The 24,692-nt window shown below is 32.2% G+C and overlaps 1 protein-coding gene across 4 annotated transcripts in view; it reads left to right on the top strand.

The window, feature by feature from the left end:
* The window catches only part of LOC130900598 (glutamine synthetase), a 50,177-nt gene that overhangs the window by 21,827 nt on the left and 3,658 nt on the right, over window positions 1–24,692 (top strand). For 3 of the 4 annotated variants that reach the window (XM_057811306.1, XM_057811304.1, XM_057811305.1), the window contains exons 2-4: window positions 5,962–6,148; window positions 12,925–13,361; window positions 17,019–17,218. In XM_057811306.1, coding sequence (XP_057667289.1) covers window positions 5,968–6,148; window positions 12,925–13,361; window positions 17,019–17,218 — 818 coding nt within the window. In that variant the 5' untranslated portion in view covers window positions 5,962–5,967. Of the gene's footprint in view, window positions 1–4,518; window positions 4,653–5,961; window positions 6,149–12,924; window positions 13,362–17,018; window positions 17,219–24,692 lie in introns of those variants that run through there. The other variant, XM_057811303.1, reaches the window with a different exon arrangement.

Below are 24,692 nucleotides of genomic sequence, written 5' to 3'. Positions count from 1 at the left end.
TATAAAAAATTAGTAAAATGACACTAGAAGGTGAAGAAAAACAATTCTAATTAAACCCAATCAAAAACGAGACCATATTGCTTGCAATCAAGCTTCTTAATTGATATTCCCCAGCACTAGATAGAAGCCGTAATTTTAAAGAAAAAATATAATAACCTAAATAAAGACTATATAGAAAATCACATCTTTTCCAATTTTTCTTTGTAAGTGGATCAGTTCCAGTACCATTCACAACAGAGACTTCCTATATATCAATTTGAAACTAATAATTGTAGCTTAAATACCAGATTTTTAAGTTTTCTACTACTTCACCTAAAATTTTATTCATCATCAGTTAAATAATAATAAAATAACATTTAAGTATCAGCGTTAACAAGTTGCAACTTCAATCCGAACCTCATTTACGAGAGATTAAATAACCGACGAAGTACTTAAAGTGAAGATTATGGGGGGCACTGCCTCTAGATACGAAAACAATATGTATCCAATGTATGTAAAAACTATTGAGATATATACAGGGACTTGATGCAAAAAATTCTAGAGTGAGTGACGTGAAAATAATGCTGTGACACGAAAAAAATTTTCTCATTCGATCTCACATGGGCGGGAAATCATTGTGGAAAAATTCGCTAACCATTCAGGTTATTATCATCTCTAAGTTACTGAAATACAAATGCGATACGAGTTTTCAGGATAACTTAACTAGTGAAACTAAACAACTGGTTTCGATGCCTATTTCTCGCCAAATTGGTAATATCTAAATTTAGGATTTGATCTCAAATAATGTTTTCATTCCGAAACGCAGAGTGTGCAAAGTTTAAATCAAGTTATACCGCTCAAAGTAGAACAAAATCGAGACCAAAAAGTGAGTTACAAACATATTGGTGAAAGTAATAAAAGCGCGTTGAAAATATATATAAGGTTATGACCATGAAACCTGTAAACATTCTAGCATTCTAAAAGTTGTCCCCAAAGTCTTTTATTCTGTTCGTGAATTCAAGATTTCGTTAACATTAATTACTATTTATGTTATAGAAAATTGAATTCTCTACAACTTTTGTCGAAATAACGTTTTTATACATCAAACAGTTTTTTAGATAAACGCAAAGTATCGATATTTACACCATAAGGAAAGGTCAACCGTCACTATCGTTATATAATATGCCATTTGAAGTCTCTGGACCTTGAAAAAACATACAGTTATGAATAATGTGATTTTTTTATCAATTAGTGCAATACATTTGATAATATATATATTATTATACAAATATCTTATATATTAAAAAAATTGATGATTTCCGAGAACGTTTAGGCGTTCTCCCCAACCGATTTGCTAAATTGTTTTTTTCAATGAAAGGTATTGATGCACAGATCAGCCATCAACCATCGGATTTCATCTAATTTTAACCATTCTCAAGTTATACTCAAATGCGATTTCCCCCTGTACATTACTTATGGGAGTTTTTCACATACACACGTTCTATCCTCAATATCTCAGGTTCTAATATAGCTACAGAGTTCGTTTTGATTTACGAACACTCGCTGAAACATCCTTTTTTTGAACACTTAAATCGGTTGAGTTGGAGAGGAGCTAGGCGCGGACATTCAATGTGGAGTTATGGATTTTTGTAGGTTTTTGACAATTTTTCTACATTCAAAGATCTATATCTCAGGTTCTAATATAGCTACAGAGTTCGTTCTTTTCTTTTATAATGATTTCTGATTAATGGATTCGATGCGAGCGAAGCCGCGTGTAAAAGCTAGTATTTCTCTAATAATATCATCAACAAGTGTGGTGGTTTATCAATCCATCAAAGTAACGTAGGAAATAATAAAATAAACTCAAAAATAGCGTTGGATTCTATCGAGTGAATTAATTTACGAAAATACTTCAGATAATACAGTATTTAGGAATTGTGAATGATTATAACAACGCTATGGACTTTAAAAAATCGCTTTTGGTTCACCACAACTTAGTTATCTTGATGAAGATCATACTTTAATCCTTTAAGATTTAGAGACAAATATTCTGTAAAAATATGAACGATAATCGAAAGATAGTCATCGAGAAAAAAATTCTACTTGTTTTTTTAATAAAATTTTTGTATCATTTGTATAAAAACGTATTTCCAAATAAAAATGTAATTAAAACTTAATTTCTAAGGTTGATCCCTACTTAAAATGCAATAATTACATGTTAGAATAAAATTGAAATATACTTCAAGTCTTCAGTTAACAACTTTTTAACGATGGAACCAGGAAAGCGTTCTTCCAGAAATGCATATTCAATTAAGATAATGTACACAGGGTAGGTAACAAGTTGTATCCTTTCATTGTCTTTTGAGTTTGTTTCGACAAGTAAACTAAATTATACTACACGTAAAGGCAAACGGCACCCCACGAAGACCACCCCATTAAAAATATCTCAATTCAAGCCTTGCAGAGGAAATTAGAACCCTCCAAAAACTCAATTCTTGATCTCACATCTTAACTTATTTTTCTAATGTGGGCAATGAATGTTTCGGCACTGAAAATGAAAGTCATAATAATTATTCGATTGTAAATGTTTAAATCTTCTAACATTAAGAAGACGATGATGTCTCAAGACATGTGAAATCTCATTACTTAACTTTTGATTTATTTTCCATCTAAACTATTAGGTTGGTAATAATTAAGTTACAAACATCTAAACAGTGTAGAGATCTATAAGGTTTAAGACACCCGAAGATATAACCGAGAAATAATAATCACAATATGTCTATCTAATTAACGATCTTGAGTAAAAATAAAACCAGAATAATAACGTATCCTAATCGAACTTTGTCAAATGATGTTAAGACATCTGCTCACATAGTTGTGTTGCTCTAGATAAATCTAGGATGAAATGTCTGGGAGTGTATGAATTGTGAAAGTATTTGCCTACTGTATAAAGTAATCCTCCAATCTTGATTTCTGAAAGAAGATAGGATTGGAGGAGATGCTGTAGTTATTGAAACATAACCAGCAAATAAGTAGCACATCTTTAAGCTTGCAGTATTAACCACAAGGTACATACGTAAAATAGTTGATGAATACCCTTTAGTACTTAGTGTTTTATTTTTTAAAATCCAAAAGTTATTTTGAATGTTGCAATAACCAGAATATTGCAGTAACAAGTTGCTGAATATTTTTTTTGAGAAATTCATCAAGTTTAATATGAGAAAACTCATTACTACTTCATTAATTATCCTGTAGAAACTATTATAAACATCATTATTATCTATATTGATAATAAATGGAGGCACATCTCCTCTATCAAATCCCACTTCTATATCCCACCAATTCTGTATTATTCTTTCAGTGTCTTGTACTATTTTCAACCAAACATCAGAATTACTTTTTCTAAATGTTTTTTCTACATAAATACTTTCCTAGAGCATTTTCTGCCATCTGTCCCCACATTATATCTGCTATCATTTTTAGAAATGCTCTAAATATTCCCAAAACTATTGAATAGACAATGGGTAAGTCTAAGGAATTTATGTCTAAATATTTCCACTAAAACTGCAGTAGAATGTATGATCTATGATAGAGTTAACCACTTATTAATCTGAACGTTCGGAAACTAACTCGGATCCGTTCATTGTTGTTCAGAAACTGAACGGGTTCTAGTCATATAGGAGCCTTTCTGTACTGATAAACCAGTGGGTAAATTCGATCAGCTGGCAGGTTGTTTAATTTGTCTATGGTTTTTGGCTGTCTACTATTAATTCTCATTAACTGTATTATTGATGGGTTACTGAGGTTTGCGGTTTTTATACTTTCCGGTATTTCAGTATAAAAATAGCCTATTAGTATCAAACTTTAGTGAAAAATATGTCTAAGTACGTAAATCGTTGATAACTGCTCAACAATTATTAAACACCTAAAATATATAACAAGTAAATATCATCGAAGAATTAACGCACGAAGAAGTCATAATATTCAAAAGTTTTTGTCGATCATGTTTTAAATATGAAATTTCCACCAAAAATTCGGAAATTATGATCTAAATCTTGTTCTGTGTTATCTAATTGAACCCGATTTATAGTTTCCAAAAAGCCCTGAAGTCAACTTCGTATACTTAAGGTGGTTTATTCCTGCGACTCACATAATTTTCAAAATAATTGATATTGGTATTGCTTGTAATTTTTGGAAACTTTATTATTTCTTTATAAATACTTCAGATTTGAACTAACCTATTTAAAGCAATTCAGGTCGAATCAAGCAACAGTCATTATTATCTATAACAATCATATAATTGAATGAATTCCACTTACTTTTCACCTGAAAATAGATGTGTTTATGAAATTTTAGTTGTTTTTATCTATAATAAACAAAGAATCGTCGAATATTCCCTAAGCAACAGGTCTCTCGTGATCGTTTCCTTGTTCTAAAATCGAACACGTTCACTACAAAGATCTTTCTAAAAATAACGACAACACGCTCCCACTACACAACGTCACAATAAACACTTTTTCTTCCAATTTTTCCTGTTACAATTTTTCTCCAGAATCATTATAGAGATTGTATCTAAGAGAGCGATGTTTCTTATATCGTTACGGTATTGTTTTTTGTGAAATTTCTTTGGATTTTGGAAAAACGTTTTTAGTTAGAATTTCATGCATAATTCCGTAAGTTTTTATTTTCTTTTTGATTGTTGTTTTAGTTTCAAATGCTAAACAAATAATTTCGTATAGATTTTCGTAAATAAATCAATATGTTACACAATTTTAATGTAGATAATGGTATTGAGAAATTGCGTTTTAAAAGTGGAAATATCCACTTGATAATTTTTTATCTCGATTAGTACTCAAAAGATTAAGCAGATTTTCCTAATGAAAAGATTACTAGTGTATGCACTGCATGCCTATTCACGAATTTGTGAAAACAGTAAAAATACGAAATTAAGGTCTGTTTTTATAGCATCAGTATCAGGCAAAAAAAAGTTCAACGGTGCTTTCAACATAAAAAAAGAAGTGAATGGGGTTGGGTTAGGTTGTTAAGGATAACCAGAACATAGTTTGATCGTGGTTCACTCACCTTTTATAGCTTATTTTTAATAATCTTCAATCCACAATGAGTTTTTTTACTTTTTCTAATTCTGCTAATTCTTTGAGACTATCTTCTATCTATGAAGTTTCATAGCATTTGAAGTCGTTTTTTTGTCAAGACAGGATATTCGCAAAGACTATGTTCGTTGGACTTTTCTTCTCCGTTACATTCTTTTAAATAGTCTCTCCCCAATTCTGCAGCATTGTGACAATATCCAGTGATCACTTCAATGGCCTTTTGGATTAAATATTTCGTAACATTATTATCTTTTTTTTCTTCATTGACTCTTGACCAAATCTCGTACAAACACTTATGTTTGATCATATATCCTAATGATTGATTCGAATACCAAGCTCATCTTCTAATAACTCCATGGACCATATCTATTCGGCATCCTATTCCTTAGTGCCATTTTCTGCTTCAGAGTGCCTTACACCTCCCTGGTAACCAACCAAAGGAGTCAAAAATACAAGAAAGTGCCTCACAATAGCTTATTACAATTTCTTATTTTGTTTTTGTTACCTCGCTCTCGGTGTAGATTGTTGGTTTTCTGCTTGATTCGCCACTTTTCCTTAACAGTCTGTCTGTAAATTTCTGCTTGAAGGATATCACATGTTACATACACAACGGCTTCTGTTTCTTCTGTGAAGATTGATATTTACTTGTTCTCTATAATGGATTTCTCTTCCCATTATCTTAAAATCTGTTTCAGTGATTCTACAGTACGTTCTGAGCTAATAGCTCCTTCTTTTATTCCTCTTTCTCTTACTTTACTCATTTCCTGTAAAATAGCTGTATGTCTATAATTCTTTGTGTCTTTAGAAGCTACACATTTTATAATATTTATATAAATATATTGTAGTATTTGTATGTGTATTTTTGTTACAGTTGAAAATGGCAAAAATGTTAGAATCTAGTCCCAACGCAGCTCTAGATAAAACTCTTATTCAGCATTATTTAACTCTACCCACTCCAGATGGAAAATGTCAAGCTACGTATATTTGGATTGACGGTTCTGGTGAAAATGTTAGATGTAAAACTAGGACATTGGATTTTGTTCCATCAGATCCTAAAGGTAAGAACTATTTCCACATAATTCATTTATATTTATTCTTATAACCGAAATCTTCACACGGAAGCAAGTCTCATCACCTTTACACCATCTTAAAAGGAATCAGTATATAAACTATCAATATCAGTTTTATATTTCCATTTTTTTCTATTAGAAGAACTTTTTTTTCATTTTTGATTCCCAGTTTCAGTTCTACTGTAGACCACTTATGATTTTTTTCACATACATATAGAATATAAGCTTCCAATCTTCTGGATCTTGGTCCGTGTTTCCTTTTAAATGAACGTACGTGTGGTCTACAAAAAGGAAATGACTGTGCCAGTGGATTTATCGTATCCGAAAGTATTTTTAGTTCGAAATCGTTGTCACAAAATAGTGAATTGAATACTTGTTTCGATGAAGTCGAATCAGTGTATAAACTATCAAAATCAGTTTTATGTTTCCATTGTTTTCCATTAGAAAAACTTGTTTTTCATTTTTGATTCCCAGTTTCAGTTCTACTGTAGACCACTTATGATTTTTTCCACATACATATAGAATATAAGCCTCCAATCTTCTAGATCCTGATCTGTGTTTCCTTTTAAATGAACGTACGGGTGGTCTACAAAAAGGAAATGATTGTGCCAGTGGATTTATCGTATCGGAAAATATTTTTAATTCGAAATCATTGTCACAAAATAGTGAATTGAATACTTATTTCCACTCAATTCATTTATATTTATTCTTATAACCGAAATCTTCAAATGGAAGCAAGTCTCATCACCATCACACCTTCTAAGAAAGAATCAGTGTTGATACTATAAAAACTCTAATGGGAACTATTAGAGTGACGAACAAAAAATTATTCCTCGTTCTCGCGCTGATTCTTTTAGTACAAAATTATTTTGTATCTATCGTTGTTTTAAAGAATCTGCGTATTTTTCCGTGCGTATTCAAAAACAAAGTAAAACATTGTTATATCTACTTAAAGTAAACACAATATCCCCGATGAATTTTTAAATAAAATAAAAACTGAACGTAAATAAAGCAAGATTACATGAAAAATATTTAATATTGTGTATTGAATATGTTATACGTAACTTTATAGAACATAGAAGCTTCTCTGTCAGTATTTAAGTTTACTGTTAAAAGGTTCTTCGTATAACATTCTAAAATCGTATTTGACTTAATTTCTGTGTACGATACGAAAACGAACAAACTCAACTGTACCTGATCGGAAATACCATAAGGTAGTTACAAATAACAACCTGACGTTGACAACGTTGACTGATGATAAAGCTGTATTATTTGTACATAAAGATCCCATAGAAGAAGCAATTGAAAAATTGGCTACAAATTGGCATATTAAAGAGCACATAACATTTACTGTTAGTTTCGCGGACTACCATCTCAAGATACATAGTCAGTAAGCAAATTCTTACCGCTGAATGTGTGTACCTGTACCTGTAGGTATAAATTTGGACAAAACTTTAACATGAATAACTTTTATATATTGTCTTATTGATAAGTCAAAAGTATTAAAAAAACCGACATATCTTCAAACCATTCTGAATATACCGTCTGCAACTTTGGGAAACTACGTCTAGGTAATACCTCGGGCTTAAAGTTCCAGGTCTAAAGTGCTATGTGTGACATGCTATTATACCCCGTGGTTTGTTACAAATGAAGACATTTGCAGTGATATGAGAATGCTCACGGTTAGTGAGGTAATTTTTGAATACAGTTGAATCCAATAATTATACACAGTTTCATCAACTTTCATTTTTCAATCAATGAAATGATATCAAATGAAATCAATAAGAGGAGCGTATTTCTGTCTAATGTAAAAATTTGGCAGACCGAACTGAGTTTCACTTTCTTTTCTGTAACTAAGTTGAATTAAATATTCACAAACAGTGGCAATGATCCAATTTTTAAAAGTACCGATATCAGACTGATGAAATTAATTATCTTGGCCTATTTTTATCAATGATTACTTTTCAACTAAATTCACTTCTATTTTTCTATAGTACTGAACCGAAATTAACTGAAACCATCAATTTTTTGTAAACGTTTCATACCAAACTCGAACATTCTAGATATTTTCTTATTTAGCGATGTCAATCACATCTCGAAATTTCTAAGACATTTCATTTAATATGTTAGTTGGTAATAAATATAAACAAAGATAAGATTAGACTGCTTTGAACGATTTGTACATCAATAAGTTTCCATAAATCTAACTAACCAAATAAGTTGTAGACGATATACCGTCGAAAATTAACACAACATACATTTTTTACGAAAACTCTTCTTTGAAACACATTGTTAAATTACAGAATTCACTTCAGTCATTCATGAAATGAGGACTGTTAGGAGTGGGAGACATCCAGGAGACCTCTCATATTGAAATCTTATTGGGATTGGCTATAGAGGAATTTTTATAAGTTTGGAGTAAAGTAAGCGGTTGAAGTAGATTCGTCAGAACTAAAATGAGCTTTTTTCTTCGAAATTTTTTCATATTGAATTTTTCATGACTTTATGAGGCATTATAAGATCGGTTAGAAGATCAGCACTGAAAGTGTGACTTTTACTGAAGAACTTGAAGAGTATGATTAGAAATTAATTACGAATAAGTTCAGAAATGTATAGGTGTGGAGAAGAATGATCATATTTTTAAGCCATTTCTTTCTGGTCCAGGAGTATAACGAAGGGAGTTTCTTGATAATGGTACCAATCTACTGATTCCGAGAGCTAAACCCTCCGATGTTCGAATCTGAAGGACTATATAGGAAATTAAAAGCGCATAGTCAGACTTGGGAGTACGAATAAGTTGAGCACATAAAAGATTGAAATAGGTTGCGATTTATGCGTAAAATTAGAGTTTTCTTTATGTCTAAGCTAATCAAAGTATCTGCTTGTTGTTCATCCAGCTGAACAATCTAGTGAATTATTTGAAGCTTTTCGATAGGAGTACCAGTTTTCTACTGATGTTTATTTTCAAATTGTGAAATGAGGGGACAGAAAATCCATTCAAGCTGTTTTTTTTAATAATTCGCACTTTATAAATTAACAACAACAATTTATTAAAGTCTCTAAATATTTAAAAGTTGTCAATGTAGATGTAGAAATAGTTTCCAGGCTCTACGAGTCACTCATCACTATCACATAAAACGAAAGGGGATTTTTTTATGCATTTTAAGAAGCTCACAAGAGATTGATTAAGAGTAAGAAACTAGACGATGATTCGCGAGAGAGAAGTGTTGTTACAAGGAAGTGACCATACTTTCTTCATAATATGCGACCAATTGTTGAGCGAGTTCTCAATAAACAAAATATTCAATTCTGCGAAAGTTCCATAACATCTTTCGCATAATGAGCAGTGCCATATATCTACCTAAAACATCAAATTCCCTTTAGGATCCTATTTCTTTGTGAACTGCATTAATCTAGATTTAACACTTTCTTTTTCATATATATTGAAGGTTATAGAATTTCCAGAAGGACAAGTTTATGCTGAAGAACGACCACGAGGAGAAATCGCTAACCATAACAACACTTTCAAGTTAAACTTTATGTGTCTTTCAAAATACACTTCTAAATTCACCTCCTCGCCTTTCTGACAAAAGTGATGATTTTCAAACCTTTAGGGGGCGAATACTCTGAGACTAACTAACTAAGTTTTGATTTGTGTTGCTTTTCAGAATATTTGGAATCCGATTTTCTTAATATTTGAATTACATTTCGTTGATTTAGGAAGTGGATTATCGATTTCGAGTTTTCTTCAGAATTTTCGCACACCGAATCCCAGTGTCTCGTGAGCCGCTTTAACCAAAGTTTCTCTCTTCTTTTTTAGCATTTTTTTTTGCTTTTCTTTCAATCAAAAAGCGTTCGTTTTCATCAAGATTTTCCATACTTAAAAATAAAGTTTTACATAGCTACAATGTTCATACTTGGTATATTTGACAACTGCCAAGCTGCCTAAAAATGTACGGATTTTTTTTCACCACACCTTTAGTAGCTCAGTTTCGAATGTATCTGATTTTTTCTTATTATGAATACCATTACATTATTTCAATTTAACGTAATAATAATATTGCTAAAATAGTACTTTTCAATAATTTCATCAATTATACTCATTATAAACATAAATATAAACTGCACGCAATATTTTTTTTCAATCTAACTGATATAAATGTTGCGTAAAAAATCACTTATTGTCATGCAATGCCACAGGCCATTTCTACAATTTTTTAAATAATTTCATGTTTCTGTTATGATTTAAACCATAATAATATGCTATTAATTGGTTTAATCACTAATTATACGTATAAATATAGCTTTTTTGTCAATTCTGATACTATATTAATTTCACGCAATTATAAGTAATAACTATGGTATTTCAACACTATTTTTAGTAGCTTGTATATTTCTTGAGCTAATTTTATTTTTATTTCACAATGCCCAAGGACGATTCTGTCTCAAATAATGACACATATCCAATCAAACGTTTTCATACCTGCATCGATATTTTTCACACTGGCGCCGGAATTATATAACACTTGAGCTCCCCAGATTGTGAGGCATGAAAACCAAGACGAAACTTTAATCATGTAACGTTCGTGGAGGCGTCAAGATCATTTCTTTCTACATTAGGCCAACGTTGAAATGTCTAGACGTAAAAAAGATATTGCGTTGGGTGCTTTGGCGTAATGACATCTATCAATTCTGTAGAAGAGTCCTTGTAAAAAGGGTTACAACTCTTCATAGATCAATGTGTGATCGACAAGACGAACGATGAGAACCGACATTGGTCGGTTAACCCCCAACACTCGTGGAGTTTTAGTAGCCATGAGCCACTTCCACGGAAAGCGTCGCGTTTTTGGTGTTCGCACGTTTTACAAGAACGGTCGTTCATACGTCTTGACAAGGCGACTATATAGTTCAGAATATGGATTAAGACACATTAATGGAGCTCCGGGTGCAAATTTAATTAAAATATGGGTTGAGCGTTTTGAAGAGACCGTTTACACGTTTAAACCACCAGCAAAAGGTCGTCCAAGAACGTCTAGGACCACAGACAATATTGATAGAGTGAAGGAGTCTACTCCGCAGCGATCGGCGGCTTTAAACTTGTCGCGATGAAGTTTACTGCGAATTTTGAAGTTGGATCTTAAACTGCATCCTTATAAGCTCCAGTTAATACAGGAATTTTCCACTTCTGACTACATTCTTTTTTCAGATGAGGTTAAATTTCATTTAAATGGGTTCGCAAACTCTATGGCGACTGTGAGACAGATGCTTCCTGCGAGACTAATTTCCAAAAGAGGTAGCCCCCACGTAGCCCTGACTTGACGCCTCTTGATTTTTTTGTTGGGACACCTCAAACATAAAGTCTACATGAACGATCCGAGGGACATTCAGTCAGCCAGGAAATAATGGTAGCAATTACCCCAAATTTATTGACAAGAGTTTTCACAAATCTGCGTCGCCGTCTTTGAGAGGGCCGTCATTTAGATGATGTTATTTTTTCAAAATAAACTTACCTAATCATCATTTCTTTTAATTCGACAATCCCTTATGTATTTAATTGTACCTTATATATTTATTTATTGCGCCACCCTGTACTTAGGACGATTGCTGTTGGCACCAAAATTGGCCTAAATGTGTGGCATTCAAATTTTTACCGAATGGGGTATACTATTTATTTTTATTTGTAAAGTAACTTATTTTTGGTAATGCGGTATAGTCATAAAAATTTATTCAGTTTTTCCCTTCTTAAACTTTAATTTAAGGTTTCTTCTGATTGAAAATTAGCTTTTCAAAAATTGTAAAAAAATTGACGTTTCGAGCTATTTCGAACTTTATAAACATATATTTTGATAAAGACCGAGATAGGACATGGTTTTGCTTGTAATATCAAGTTCTTGTCAAAGTTACAGTTATTAAAAAGTTTGAATCAATTATTATATTGTAATTTTCCCCACAAAAAAAATAATACATTCCAGTTATACTTAACATTACTAATTTCGTTGATGAGAATAGTGTTCTAATTAATTAACGTCCATTAAATTCTCACAACCGTTCATTGTCAATTTCATGGTCTCGGAATCTTGGTAAACATCCAACTTGGCAGGTTTTCTTGATACATTGAAAACAATGGACATAGTCACTCGCCGCCGTGTGTATATGTGTCAACATTCATCGTATGTTCACGTGACCTTGATTTACGAGTTGATTCTCTGTTGTTTTTCGGAAAATATTAGCAACTTGGTTCGTTTGGAAAATTATATTCATAGAAATAACTCGTTTATTAGCTATTTCACGAATTGGAATATAAATAAATTAATCTGAAACGACTTGTTATTTAAAATTTTATTATACATATATGTTATTACCAAATAGCTAAGACTTTTCAATTTTTTATTCCATTGGATTGGAATTGGATTAGGTATAAGTAATTATTTTCATACTTTTCGAGATATTTATGCCTTTTGTAGCGTCAGTTCTTTTGGAGCTTATACTTACGTTACTTCTTCAATTCTTTTGTGCCTTCTTAGTTCTGATTGTTTGATTCGAGTCACGTGTTTCTTGATTGAAATGTGAGCCAGCATAATTTCAAATTTGGTTGTAGTCGTCCATAAAATGATGCAAATAATTTGAAAAAAACTTCATTTTCAGTAACACCTAAAAATTTTCAAACAACATATCAAAAATCCCATTTCAATCCACCACCAACTGTTATTATCAAAAATGGTTACTTTCAGCCTAATAAAGCCCTATTTAATTTTGGTTTTCAGAATTACCAATATGGAACTTTGACGGAAGTTCAACGAATCAAGCAGAAGGATCTAATTCAGATGTTTACCTTCATCCTGTAGCCATTTACAAAGATCCTTTCTTAAGAGGAAACAATAAACTAGTCCTATGCGATACTTATCAATACAACAAACAACCAACATCAACGAATCGCCGGATAACTTGTTTGCAAGCGATGGAAGCCGCAAAAGATCAGAAACCTTGGTTCGGTATTGAACAAGAATACACGCTGTTGGATATGGACTTGAGACCTCTCGGTTGGCCCAAGAACGGTTTTCCTGGGCCTCAAGGACCTTATTACTGTGGTGTTGGTGCTAACAAAGTTTATGCTCGTGATATTGTTGAAGCGCATTACAGGTGTTGTCTTTATGCTGGGATTAATATATCAGGAACCAACGCAGAGGTTATGCCAGCCCAAGTAAGTTGAAATTTTTATCTATATAAGTAAATATGAAATATATAACTGATTTGTTTTGATCAACTTAGTGAATCACATTCTAACTATCAGAATAGGAGTAAAATAGTGAGGTATGATCTAAACTATATTATTTAAATACAAAGGAAACTTTTCTAGTTTTCCTTTACCAAAAATCCATCTTGAAACACAAACAAACGCCGGTTATCTTCTTTGACTATCATATTGACTAACATTGCTTTAATTGCTGTTGCGCGGAATGACTGTGTTGTTGACTTCTTGAACCATTGAGTTTTGTCTTTGAACTCAACAACGTCGATGTTTGGAACTGTATCAAAACAACCTATCAAAATAAGGCGATGAACCCATATCACAAACGCTTCCAAACGTTTGATCAGATTTCCCCTGAGCCATATAAAACCACTGGAAATACATACAATCTCATTCACAGATCAATGTTAAGATTATGGCTACTACTTGCTTTAGTTTTGGCTATTCTTACTCGTATCTTCACGCAAGTACGTTAATATTTTTACTTGATCTATTCATATGTTATTAAACTTGATTTCTTCTTCTAGTACATTTTATTATTATGTTTTGACGATATATTTAGCTTTCTTTGTGTTAAGTTTCAATCCGTAAGTCTGGCAGATTATAACAAGACAGTCAATGAGCCTCTATAATTCCTCAAACGAGCTGATTATAAAAAGAGTATCATCAGCATAGGATATATTATTGGCAATATTTCCATGAACCAAGACACTTTCATCCATCAACGCTCTCTAAAACAAAGTACAAATTAAAAAGCATTGAAGATACAATGCTCCCTTAGGCGAACTTCTTTAGGTGACTTTTCACAATGTCTAGCATCTTCAAAATCGACAGGACGTATATAAACGTTGAGGTTTATGTATCTAAATCTTTGAACCAGCACTTGAACCGTAAACAACGCGTCACACGTACCCAATCTATTTCGAAAATCAAATTGATTGGTTTTTTATACTCTGTTTTATATTATTCTTCAAAAATGTTTTTAACACTTGGTCATAAGGTTTACCTAACCTTATGCTTTGTCGGAATGACCACAAATGTTTTCTTGAACCAATACGGTGGAATATTGCCAGTTTCATATTATCAAACAAGTTCGTTTGTATTTTCATACAATTTTTACTGAGCAGATGAATGTTTCTGAGTGTACTCCTACATCTACTCCTGCTGCATTTTAGTTTTTTGTGTAATTACTCAATCTGGGCACTTCGCCTTCGGTGATATTAGGACTAGTCGTTTTACCTCTAGGCGACTAGGCCTAGAGTCGACTTAGGCGTTGTTAAAGATGCGTTCTCAGCAATGCCGGGTGAACGATTGTTCCGCTCAATACGGGTGTCATGAAACAGGTAGGTAGAGTTACGTAGAAATATTGGTTTCTTATAAAACGTGCTACAATGTATATTAGAGAGTATAAGGCTAATAGCGTGCTATTAGGAAATTAAGACAGTTATATAAAAAGGAAATGTGGAATTCCTAAAAAAAGATAGCTTGGAATTCCCTGGGTCAGGTGTTGGTCAGTCGGGTGGCAAAGAAATATTATTTTATTGAGGTAGTTGTTCAGGGAAACAATCGTACTTTGTAGGGTCATTTTCCTCTTCTTGTGTGAAGTAGAGGTGTATTTCAATTCAATTTTTAATAGCGTTGTTAACATGTAACAATTGATGGTTGACTTGGGTTATCATATTAAATTATTTCTCACTTTAATATGGGATATTTCTCACTGCGTGGGGAATTCTTCGATCTGAACGTTTGGAAGCGATTAAAAGATTTTATAGCGTCCGTAGAAAAAAATTTATTTACGAAACTATTTGAGCGACATTGTTGATATAATATATAAATAAAACGACAAAAAATTCGAAAAACGATAGTGATTTCTAGCGGTCAGTTATCAGTTGACGGAATTGAAAATACCTATAAAATAAAAAACCAATCACTTCTAGATGTATAAGAAGTTAGTTACATCATACAAAATTGAATGAATGAAATTGAAATAATGAAATATTATGATATGGGTTCGTTGTTTCTAGAAGATGAAAAAAAAACGTGTTTGTTTCATGTAGATGCTTAAGGTCGGGTATAATTAATTCTATAGTTGATATCAATTGTTTACAATGTTTTATCGTATATACGCATACATATGACCGTTGACCTTAAAAAAATATGTTTATTATCTCTATGGTAAAGCAGTTGTTCCAAATATTTTAACACAGCCATGGTTTTTTTACGATCTGAATACGTTGTAGAAAGTGAGTCACTTGAAAACAAACATTTAGTTCACGTGTAACTCCTACGCAGTTTTAGTTTTTTTTGTGTATAAACATATTATTTATGTGTTTTGCTTTGAATATAAAATCTCATTGATCTTCCGATATATTTGGGGACGGAATTAGTAGGATTTCAAGATTTGAAAATTTCCCCATTTCCAGAAACGTATTTGATAAATTTCTATCAGTAAAGTAATCCAAGGTTAGAGTATTTCGACTGATTTTATTAGAAATGTATAGCTAAGAAATTATTTTTAAATGTGAAAGTTTTTGTCGGCAACATTTATTAAAAATTTTTACTTCCGAAATTCTTTTACTACCACTACGCTAAAACGCACTGTCAAACAAACGTTTCGAGACTCAAACTAGCATCTTGCGAGACAAAAATAAACTGAAACTTGAACAATATACAGGGAGAATTTTAGGTATGATCTTTATCTCTACGAGATAAAAACTCTTTATATGATTTGATTATTTAGTAAATAGTAAGTAAATTCACTATTTTCGTGATGTTTCTATATGGTTTCGCCAAGGATTAGAAAAAAATCTAAATAAGCATTGGCTTTGTCATGCAGCTATGATACACCCCCTAGATATCAACATATCCATAGTTATGGGCGGTCAGGAACTAATGCGAACACAAGCCTTCTAATAGACCTGTCATGACCTACTTGAAACTACCAAAGGCCGATATTCTTGTAAAAGCCAATCGGGCACTTTGACTCAAGCATTTTAACGTCACTAGGCAAAGTGTTTGAAACTTGCATATGTGAGTACTGGGCACTTACCCATGACGTGGTCTGCAGTTTCTTCCTCCTTCCTACATTCTGGATCGTTCTTGATGCTTATAGTGTGGAGATGGCATCTTAGGTGACTTTGTCCTGTTGAAAGGCTAGTAACCAGTCAAATTCGCGTCTGTTTAAGTGGAACAGATGTTTGATAAGAAAGGCAGATGATATATCAATGTGCATATTTGATTGTCTCATACCAGATGCTTCCATCCACCACGCTCTTAAAGAATTATTGCTGATTCCAATCTTACGAGTGAATCAGCTTGGTAGGAGTCATAATAGGGTCCAAAAATGATAAAATGGCTTGTCTTATGTGAAATTTTTTTCAATTATACATTTTATAAAATTTTAAATATTTGGAATAACTGAAATGGCTGGACTTGTATAAATTCTATTTTGTACATAGCATTAGTTTTACAAGTGTAAAGAATATTTTCTGTTATTTTTTTGCTTGGACGTTCAACTAGGATCTCAGTTATAGATTTCCAAGTGTATAATATCAAAATGTACAACTTTTCTTTATATTTATAAAAACGTTCTATTTTTTGTCGTTTCAGTGGGAATACCAAGTAGGTCCATGCGAAGGAATTTCCATTGGAGACCAACTCTGGGTATCTAGATATATTTTGCACAGAGTAGCAGAAGATTATGGTGTTATTGTAACCTTCGATCCCAAACCAATGGAAGGTGATTGGAACGGAGCCGGGGCACATACCAATTTCTCCACCAAAGCTATGAGAGAAGAAAACGGCATAATGTAAGTTAAAAAACTTTACTAAATATTTACCCAGGTATTTCGAAACTTATTTAGGCTTGAAACCTTTTTTATAAATTGAACCCTCCCTTTACACAAATTACTCGGAAAGTCTCAACTCAAGTTTTTCTTGTGGCGATTAAAAACTTTACTGCAGATGAAATCCAATGAACTTGACATAATATTCTTTCCTGCTTAAATTTTCTTTAGAATATGAAATCACTCATAAAGGTATATGTTATTGACTGAAATTATCATCCTACAGATGCAAATAAACATTGTTTTACATACATAATAAGTATAAATATTTATTTTACGATTAATCAAATTTTCTTTCAAATTCGTATTTTTTTTTGTAAAAACTCCAGATGATTGCGTTGTTCAAACTGCAATCTCAATAACCTATACTCCTTAGTTAACTGTTAATGTTCTTATTGAAATTAAATCAGCCATATTATATCTTCAGAAGTTTCAAATCTTGTCCAAATTCAAACCTCACGTTGCGGTAACCTTTCGGTGATCCCCCGTATAATTTGATACATATAAGAGGGTACTTAACTACTTCGTAACATATTATACAATGTGAACTAATACAATTACTTTTTAAAACAACCAAATTCAAAGTAAGTCAATAAAGAAACATAACATCAGAATTTGGCTGCCAACTTTTTGTTAAAGATGATAAAAACAAGCAAAAAAAACATATTTTAAAATTATTTGGAAGTGTACAAAATAATAGTTTTCGTCCCAAGTTTCTTGTTTGGGAAAACTGAATAAATCAACGATTTTATTCATACCAAATTCCATAAGACATTTACAAGACGCTGTGGGTAACAGTTGTCACTGAAAAATTAAAACTTGTTGCCTACGCACATTATATTAGATCATTCTTCTTTGTTATATAATTCCTGATCTTTGGGATTATGTTGAGTAATCTCAAGGACTAAATTCGTATAGTTCTTCCAATATCAATTACAGAAGACAGTTATGCGAGAAATATTTGATAAATACGTACGGCATTGATACCAAATAATGTTTACTTCCCGTATATAATTCGGTAAACATCTAAAAAACCGTGAGTGCACGTGGACTTGATTAAAATTCATCATCTCCACTGTTTACCAATGAAAACATCGGATCGTAAACCTAAATGCATTTCTATTGGCTGTCGGAAGGCGTATGTACACAATTTCTTCGAAATATTCCTGTAAGAAAGTCTGCGATAAGCTATGGCGTGGTTTCGGGAGATTTATTTAATTCATAAATTTCTTCAAATAAATGGAAATATGGAGTTCTTTAGATCATGGGCGAATGAAGACAATGAAATTGAATAGTGAAAATAAAGAATTTAATAATAAAGATTTACATATACAAACACAGCAGGTAATTTTAAAGATATTCGAATGTTTAAAAATGTTTAATGAACAACTTTTACCTATCATTCCAACATTCCACTTCACCAAAAATTACATCGTTCTGTTTATTATTATCAATGTGCTTGACATTTTTTGTGTTATAATAATCTTAACATTAGATAGGAAAAAAAAGATATCATTTCCTATAAACGTGATTTTAGTATTCTTTCCTTATTTATTAAAGCTTTGTTCCCTTATCAAATAATGTTATAATAATATTGAATTAAGAACAAGGCGTTAAATGTAAATAAGTAATTGTTGTCTTTAATCATTCATATAAAATGAAGTGCGTAATTACAAGATAATATTAAAGTCACACTGATTACTCGAATTATATATTTAACTTTCGAAAATTCGTTTTTAAAAACTTTATTAATACAAAAAAACACAATCCACAATTTTATAAGCAAATGAACTTAATTAATTTCACGATTGACTAACACTCATTGATTGAACTGGATTCATTTTTTAATTAACAAAATTCATTGAACAAACCTATTTTTTATATTAAACTAAATACTGACACGTGTTTACAAAATATGATCTTTCCCCCTATAAATTTTTAGAATAATCTAAAGTTTTCTTTAAGCAACTCCTCCATCGCTAAGAATGAAAAATAACGGAGGTATTTCTCAGATCAAGGTCCCTGGCTCCTCTTCTTTCTTCAAATTCATATTCTTCTTTCTTCTTTTCTACAATTTTCCGATTTCTTAAACGTCTTCAGCGATCTGAAGTTCATGTCTCTCACACTATGAGTAAAATTCGCGACCGCACGAATCCTACCCAGACTGCGCCAATTATATATTTAACTTTCGAAAATTCGTTTCTAAAAACTTCATCAATACAAAAAAAAACACAATTTACAATTATATAAGCGAATGAACCTAATTAATTTAACGATTGAATTAACTAACATTCATTAAATGAACTAGATTCATTTTTGAATTAACAAAATTCGTTGAAGGTATTTACAACAATCCTATTTTCATATTAAAATAAATGCTGACACATGTTTACAAAATATGATCTATTTGCGTATTAATTTTTTTTTCACGTAAGTGGTTTTTTAGTTCTAATTGTAAAAAAAATCACAGCTTTTTAGAATGCGTTACTAAACAGATTGTTCCAACGATAATGATGTCATGCCAAAAAAATTTACTGACATTCTGTCTCCTCTTGCTATTGAAATATTTATATGAATTTTCATGAAAAAAAACTTACAGATTAGGAGCATTGTTCTTATTGATCTGTTAACCTCATGATTAAATGAAAAAAATTTGCAGATTTTTTCTAATATATGACCAAGTTTCCTTTGTATTTCTGTATCCATATGTTCCAACTTAATCATCATCAGCATCCATTATTTAAAAATGATTCTCAATACCAATTGCACCAAGATTCTCTTCAAAAGTTTCAATTGCTTGTACTTGTACTACTGTATTTACTTTTTTTTATTACAAAATTCGTATACTGGTTATTAGCGATTCAGTAAAAGTGTTTTATCTGTTTAAGGTAAGTTTTAAGTAATATTGTATTTAAGTCCTAAAATTTCACGTATTGTTCCGAGTGGTAGATTTGATGATGATATTTCTGAATCAAGAGATGGACATTCTGCGATTATGTCTTTTATAGTCAATTTGCAATTGCGGTTGCTACATTTTGGGGCAGGTTTCGCATCAAATAAGTAGCTATGGGTCAGTGGTGTATGGCCTAGACCAGGGATGGTGAAACTTTTTCTTCGCTTACCAATTTTTGCTAACGAAATATACGGCGGGCCAAGTTGTAGCATTACATTATTTACTAAAATAGAAATATAGTTTTAATTTTTCTGAAACACTAATTTATTGTGCAATATTAAAAAATAACATTTTTAATTGCAATTAGTTGAACTCAAATTAGCTGCGAAGTAAAAGGTTGAGGAGCACTGCTCTTTGTGGGAACATGTGACATGTGGAACTGTTTTTGTTTCTGCGTGACTTCATCATAAGCCAAAAAATTTGTGATGCTGAAATTTTCAACATGAAAAAGGAGGTTAACCGAAAGCCTATTACGAAGACAATTTTTTCTTACTCTCATTATTGAAAACGTTTGCCCGCACAAATAGCTTGTACCAAACATAGCCATTATTTTCTGGTCGTGGGCAACTATATTTGGGTTCTGATAAAAAGAAAGCTGTACTTGATTTTTGTTTGATGGTTGCGGGCCGCATTTCAACGATTTGCTGACCGGAGACGGCCCGCGGGCCGTAGTTTCCCCATCCCTGGCCTAGACGAAGACGTGTAAGAAGAACTTCATCTCTGCGATTATTCGGTAGTACTGACCATGGGTTAACTTCACGAAGTTTATGTGTGGACGTTGACCATTTGTTCTACCATTCATTGAGCACCTTATGCTCCTTGCTTCTCAGCCTTATTAAAACAATTGTCGATGTAAACTTATAAACTAAATTATAATAAACAAAAATATGCATCTGGGAAGAGAAAGAATCTTTATTGGCGATAAAACTTTTTGTATGTAAAAAATCGATTTTACGTTCATTTCCAAACCGCCCATTTTATTTTTAATCAATACGTTAACAGCGTAGCCTGTCTAGAAATAAATATTTTTTCTCTCTATATAATGTCGTTAGTCATACGAATGATGCTACGATAACTACTAAAGAGGACGACGTTATATTATAAAAATATTATGTTTTATTAGGTAATTGTACATTTTCCCTAATTACTGCACCATATAATGCGTTATTGAGTAGAATATAAAACATTTTCTATTGTCAGTAAAAACAGCATCATAATAATTTATTAAAATACCTTGATAAACCGAGCGACAGGAATAATTATCAGCCCGAATAAGGATGTTAATATTAAATTGAGGCAATTTTTAATTGCCTTAATTCTTTGGTATGTTCACCTATCGTATAATTGACTTGACATTGACAATTTCCTCATATTCATTCCAAATGTTAAATTAAGTGACGTGGTAATATTTATAAAACAGTATTAGACACGTGAGAATCATACAAAATCTAATCTAGTTCAATCAATCAATGAAAATCTTAACATAAAGGGATTTACGAGGTTTCAATATAATACAGAGGTCGGCATAAATCAAGGCAACGCTTATACGACCGGCAACGCTGTCAAAAAAGATTAAAACGAAGCATTTTCTTGCTTCAGACAGTTGCGTCTGTGTCATGATAACACTTGCTCGTCGAGTAGACGCGTTTTCAGAATGAATAACCGATACAACTTCACTCTTCAATAAAGAATTTTTTGTTATGTCGTATCTGCGTACGAACGCTGATTATGAAACAAAGTTTACCACATTTCAACAACAATTACCGAACTCGACGCTACCAAATCGTTGAACATTGTTACAGACGTACCATAGATTCTTAAAAACGGGCTCTGTTACCGACGCGAAACGTTCTGGACGACGGGTATCTGTAACTAACTACCTAACGAAAATATGAAAACAGTGGCGCCATCACATGACGGGCTAAAGTTATCTGGAAATGCTCGAAGATTTACGAGAGCCAATGGACAACGATCCAACACTCGCGAACATCCATTCGTTGAATGGCCCGCGCGATCATGTGACCTGACACCATGTGAATTCTTCCTGTGGAGTCTTTTTGAAAGAAGACCTCTGAACTGCAATTTGAAGAATTTGAAACTCCTGACAGCTTGACATGTTGTGAAACGTTGCCTTGAATGTATTGATCAATATTGGCATCAATTTGAACACTTACTGTCCAGAAATTTTAACTTCGATTTGGGATTAAGTCTAAACATAACACATGTGGAGAAAGAAGATAATATCAATTGAATTACGAAATATGAGTATGGATCAATCGCATGAAAGAGAAAACTCAAACAACAGTTGACGAGGCAACATCATATTATGAAAGAATGTATTTATATTACAGGGAATATGAAGAACTCTCCAACAGCAGTAATAGAAGTTATCCAAGACATAAATCTACTGTACATTGTTATAGATAGAAAATCAAAGATATGGATAATCGAGTTAATCGAAAGTGGATGCAGGAAATAAGAAAAAATGGAAGGTCTTTCTATCAAAAAGATCCTGGGAGATTAAACAACAACAAATAAGTACAAATAAGTTAGAGTAACACTTTTTAGTATAGCTGAGTGATAAAGAGAATTAGAAGGACGATACACTTCATACATGTCTTCAAAATTCAAATACTTTGAATCAATAATAATAGTCCGTAGTACCTTACAAGCGTCAACGACTACGAGCAGCAGCGACTGATTCTCAAGACATGAATAGTACGCGATTGTTTTCCTAGGGTTTTCTAGTCGCTGCCTCTAATTTTTTTCGCCGTCAACATCAGTTCGCGGCGAATTTAGGGAATAAACACTTTTCTAGAGGGAAGAAACATGGATATCTTTCAAAACCTCAAGATGAATTATATTAATTCTATCATCCCAAAACAAAGTTTATGAAATACTTACCATGAAGAAGTTTCATTGAAGAAGATTATCCAAAATAAAATAAACATGATAAGTATCTCATATTTTATACTGAGATCTCTTAAGTTTTCTTCTTTCAAACATCGGTAAAAAGTCTTTCTTTTTCTAGAGCTTTTAAAATAACCTGAGTTGTATAATTCCTTCATGTTCAATTTAACGAAAACAAAATTGTAAGTTTTCCTCTTGCTTCATCTATTTTTACGAATATACAGACAAGCGACCGTGGAGGGAAACCTCAAGTTTTTTCTTTCAAACATCGGTAAAAAGTCTTTCCTTTTCTAGAGCTATTAAAATAACCTGAGTTGTATAATTCCTTCATGTTCAATTTAACGAAAACAAAATTGTAAGTTTTCCTCTTGCTTCATCTATTTTTACGAATATACAGACAAGCGACCGAGGAGGGAAACCTCAAGTTTTTTCTTTCAAACATCGGTAAAAAGTCTTTCCTTTTCTAGAGCTTTTAAAATAACCTGAGTTGTATAATTCCTTCATGTTCAATTTAACGAAAACAAAATTGTAAGTTTTCCTCTTGCTTCATCTATTTTTACGAATATACAGACAAGCGACCGTGGAGGGAAACCTCAAGTTTTTTCTTTCAAACATCGGTAAAAAGTCTTTCCTTTTCTAGAGCTATTAAAATAACCTGAGTTGTATAATTCCTTCATGTTCAATTTAACGAAAACAAAATTGTAAGTTTTCCTCTTGCTTCATCTATTTTTACGAATATACAGACAAGCGACCGTGGAGGGAAACCTCAAGTTTTTTCTTTCAAACATCGGTAAAAAGTCTTTCCTTTTCTAGAGCTATTAAAATAACCTGAGTTGTATAATTCCTTCATGTTCAATTTAACGAAAACAAAATTGTAAGTTTTCCTCTTGCTTCATCTATTTTTACGAATATACAGACAAGCAACCGTGGAGGGAAACCTCAAGTTTTTTCTTTCAAACATCGGTAAAAAGTCTTTCCTTTTCTAGAGCTTTTAAAATAACCTGAGTTGTATAATTCCTTCATGTTCAATTTAACGAAAACAAAATTGTAAGTTTTCCTCTTGCTTCATCTATTTTTACGAATATACAGACAAGCGACCGTGGAGGGAAACCTCAAGTTTTTTCTTTCAAACATCGGTAAAAAGTCTTTCCTTTTCTAGAGCTTTTAAAATAACCTGAGTTGTATAATTCCTTCATGTTCAATTTAACGAAAACAAAATTGTAAGTTTTCCTCTTGCTTCATCTATTTTTACGAATATACAGACAAGCGACCGTGGAGGGAAACCTCAAGTTTTTTCTTTCAAACATCGGTAAAAAGTCTTTCCTTTTCTAGAGCTTTTAAAATAACCTGAGTTGTATAATTCCTTCATGTTCAATTTAACGAAAACAAAATTGTAAGTTTTCCTCTTGCTTCATCTATTTTTACGAATATACAGACAAGCGACCGTGGAGGGAAACCTCAAGTTTTTTCTTTCAAACATCGGTAAAAAGTCTTTCCTTTTCTAGAGCTTTTAAAATAACCTGAGTTGTATAATTTCTTCACCTTCAGTTGAACAACAACAGAATTGTAAGTTTT

The sequence above is a fragment of the Diorhabda carinulata genome, chromosome X, assembly GCF_026250575.1.
Source record: "Diorhabda carinulata isolate Delta chromosome X, icDioCari1.1, whole genome shotgun sequence".
NCBI classification, from domain to species: Eukaryota; Metazoa; Arthropoda; class Insecta; order Coleoptera; family Chrysomelidae; genus Diorhabda; species Diorhabda carinulata.
Note: the sequence above shows the minus strand (reverse complement) of the source record. Positions and strands in the feature narration are given on the sequence as shown.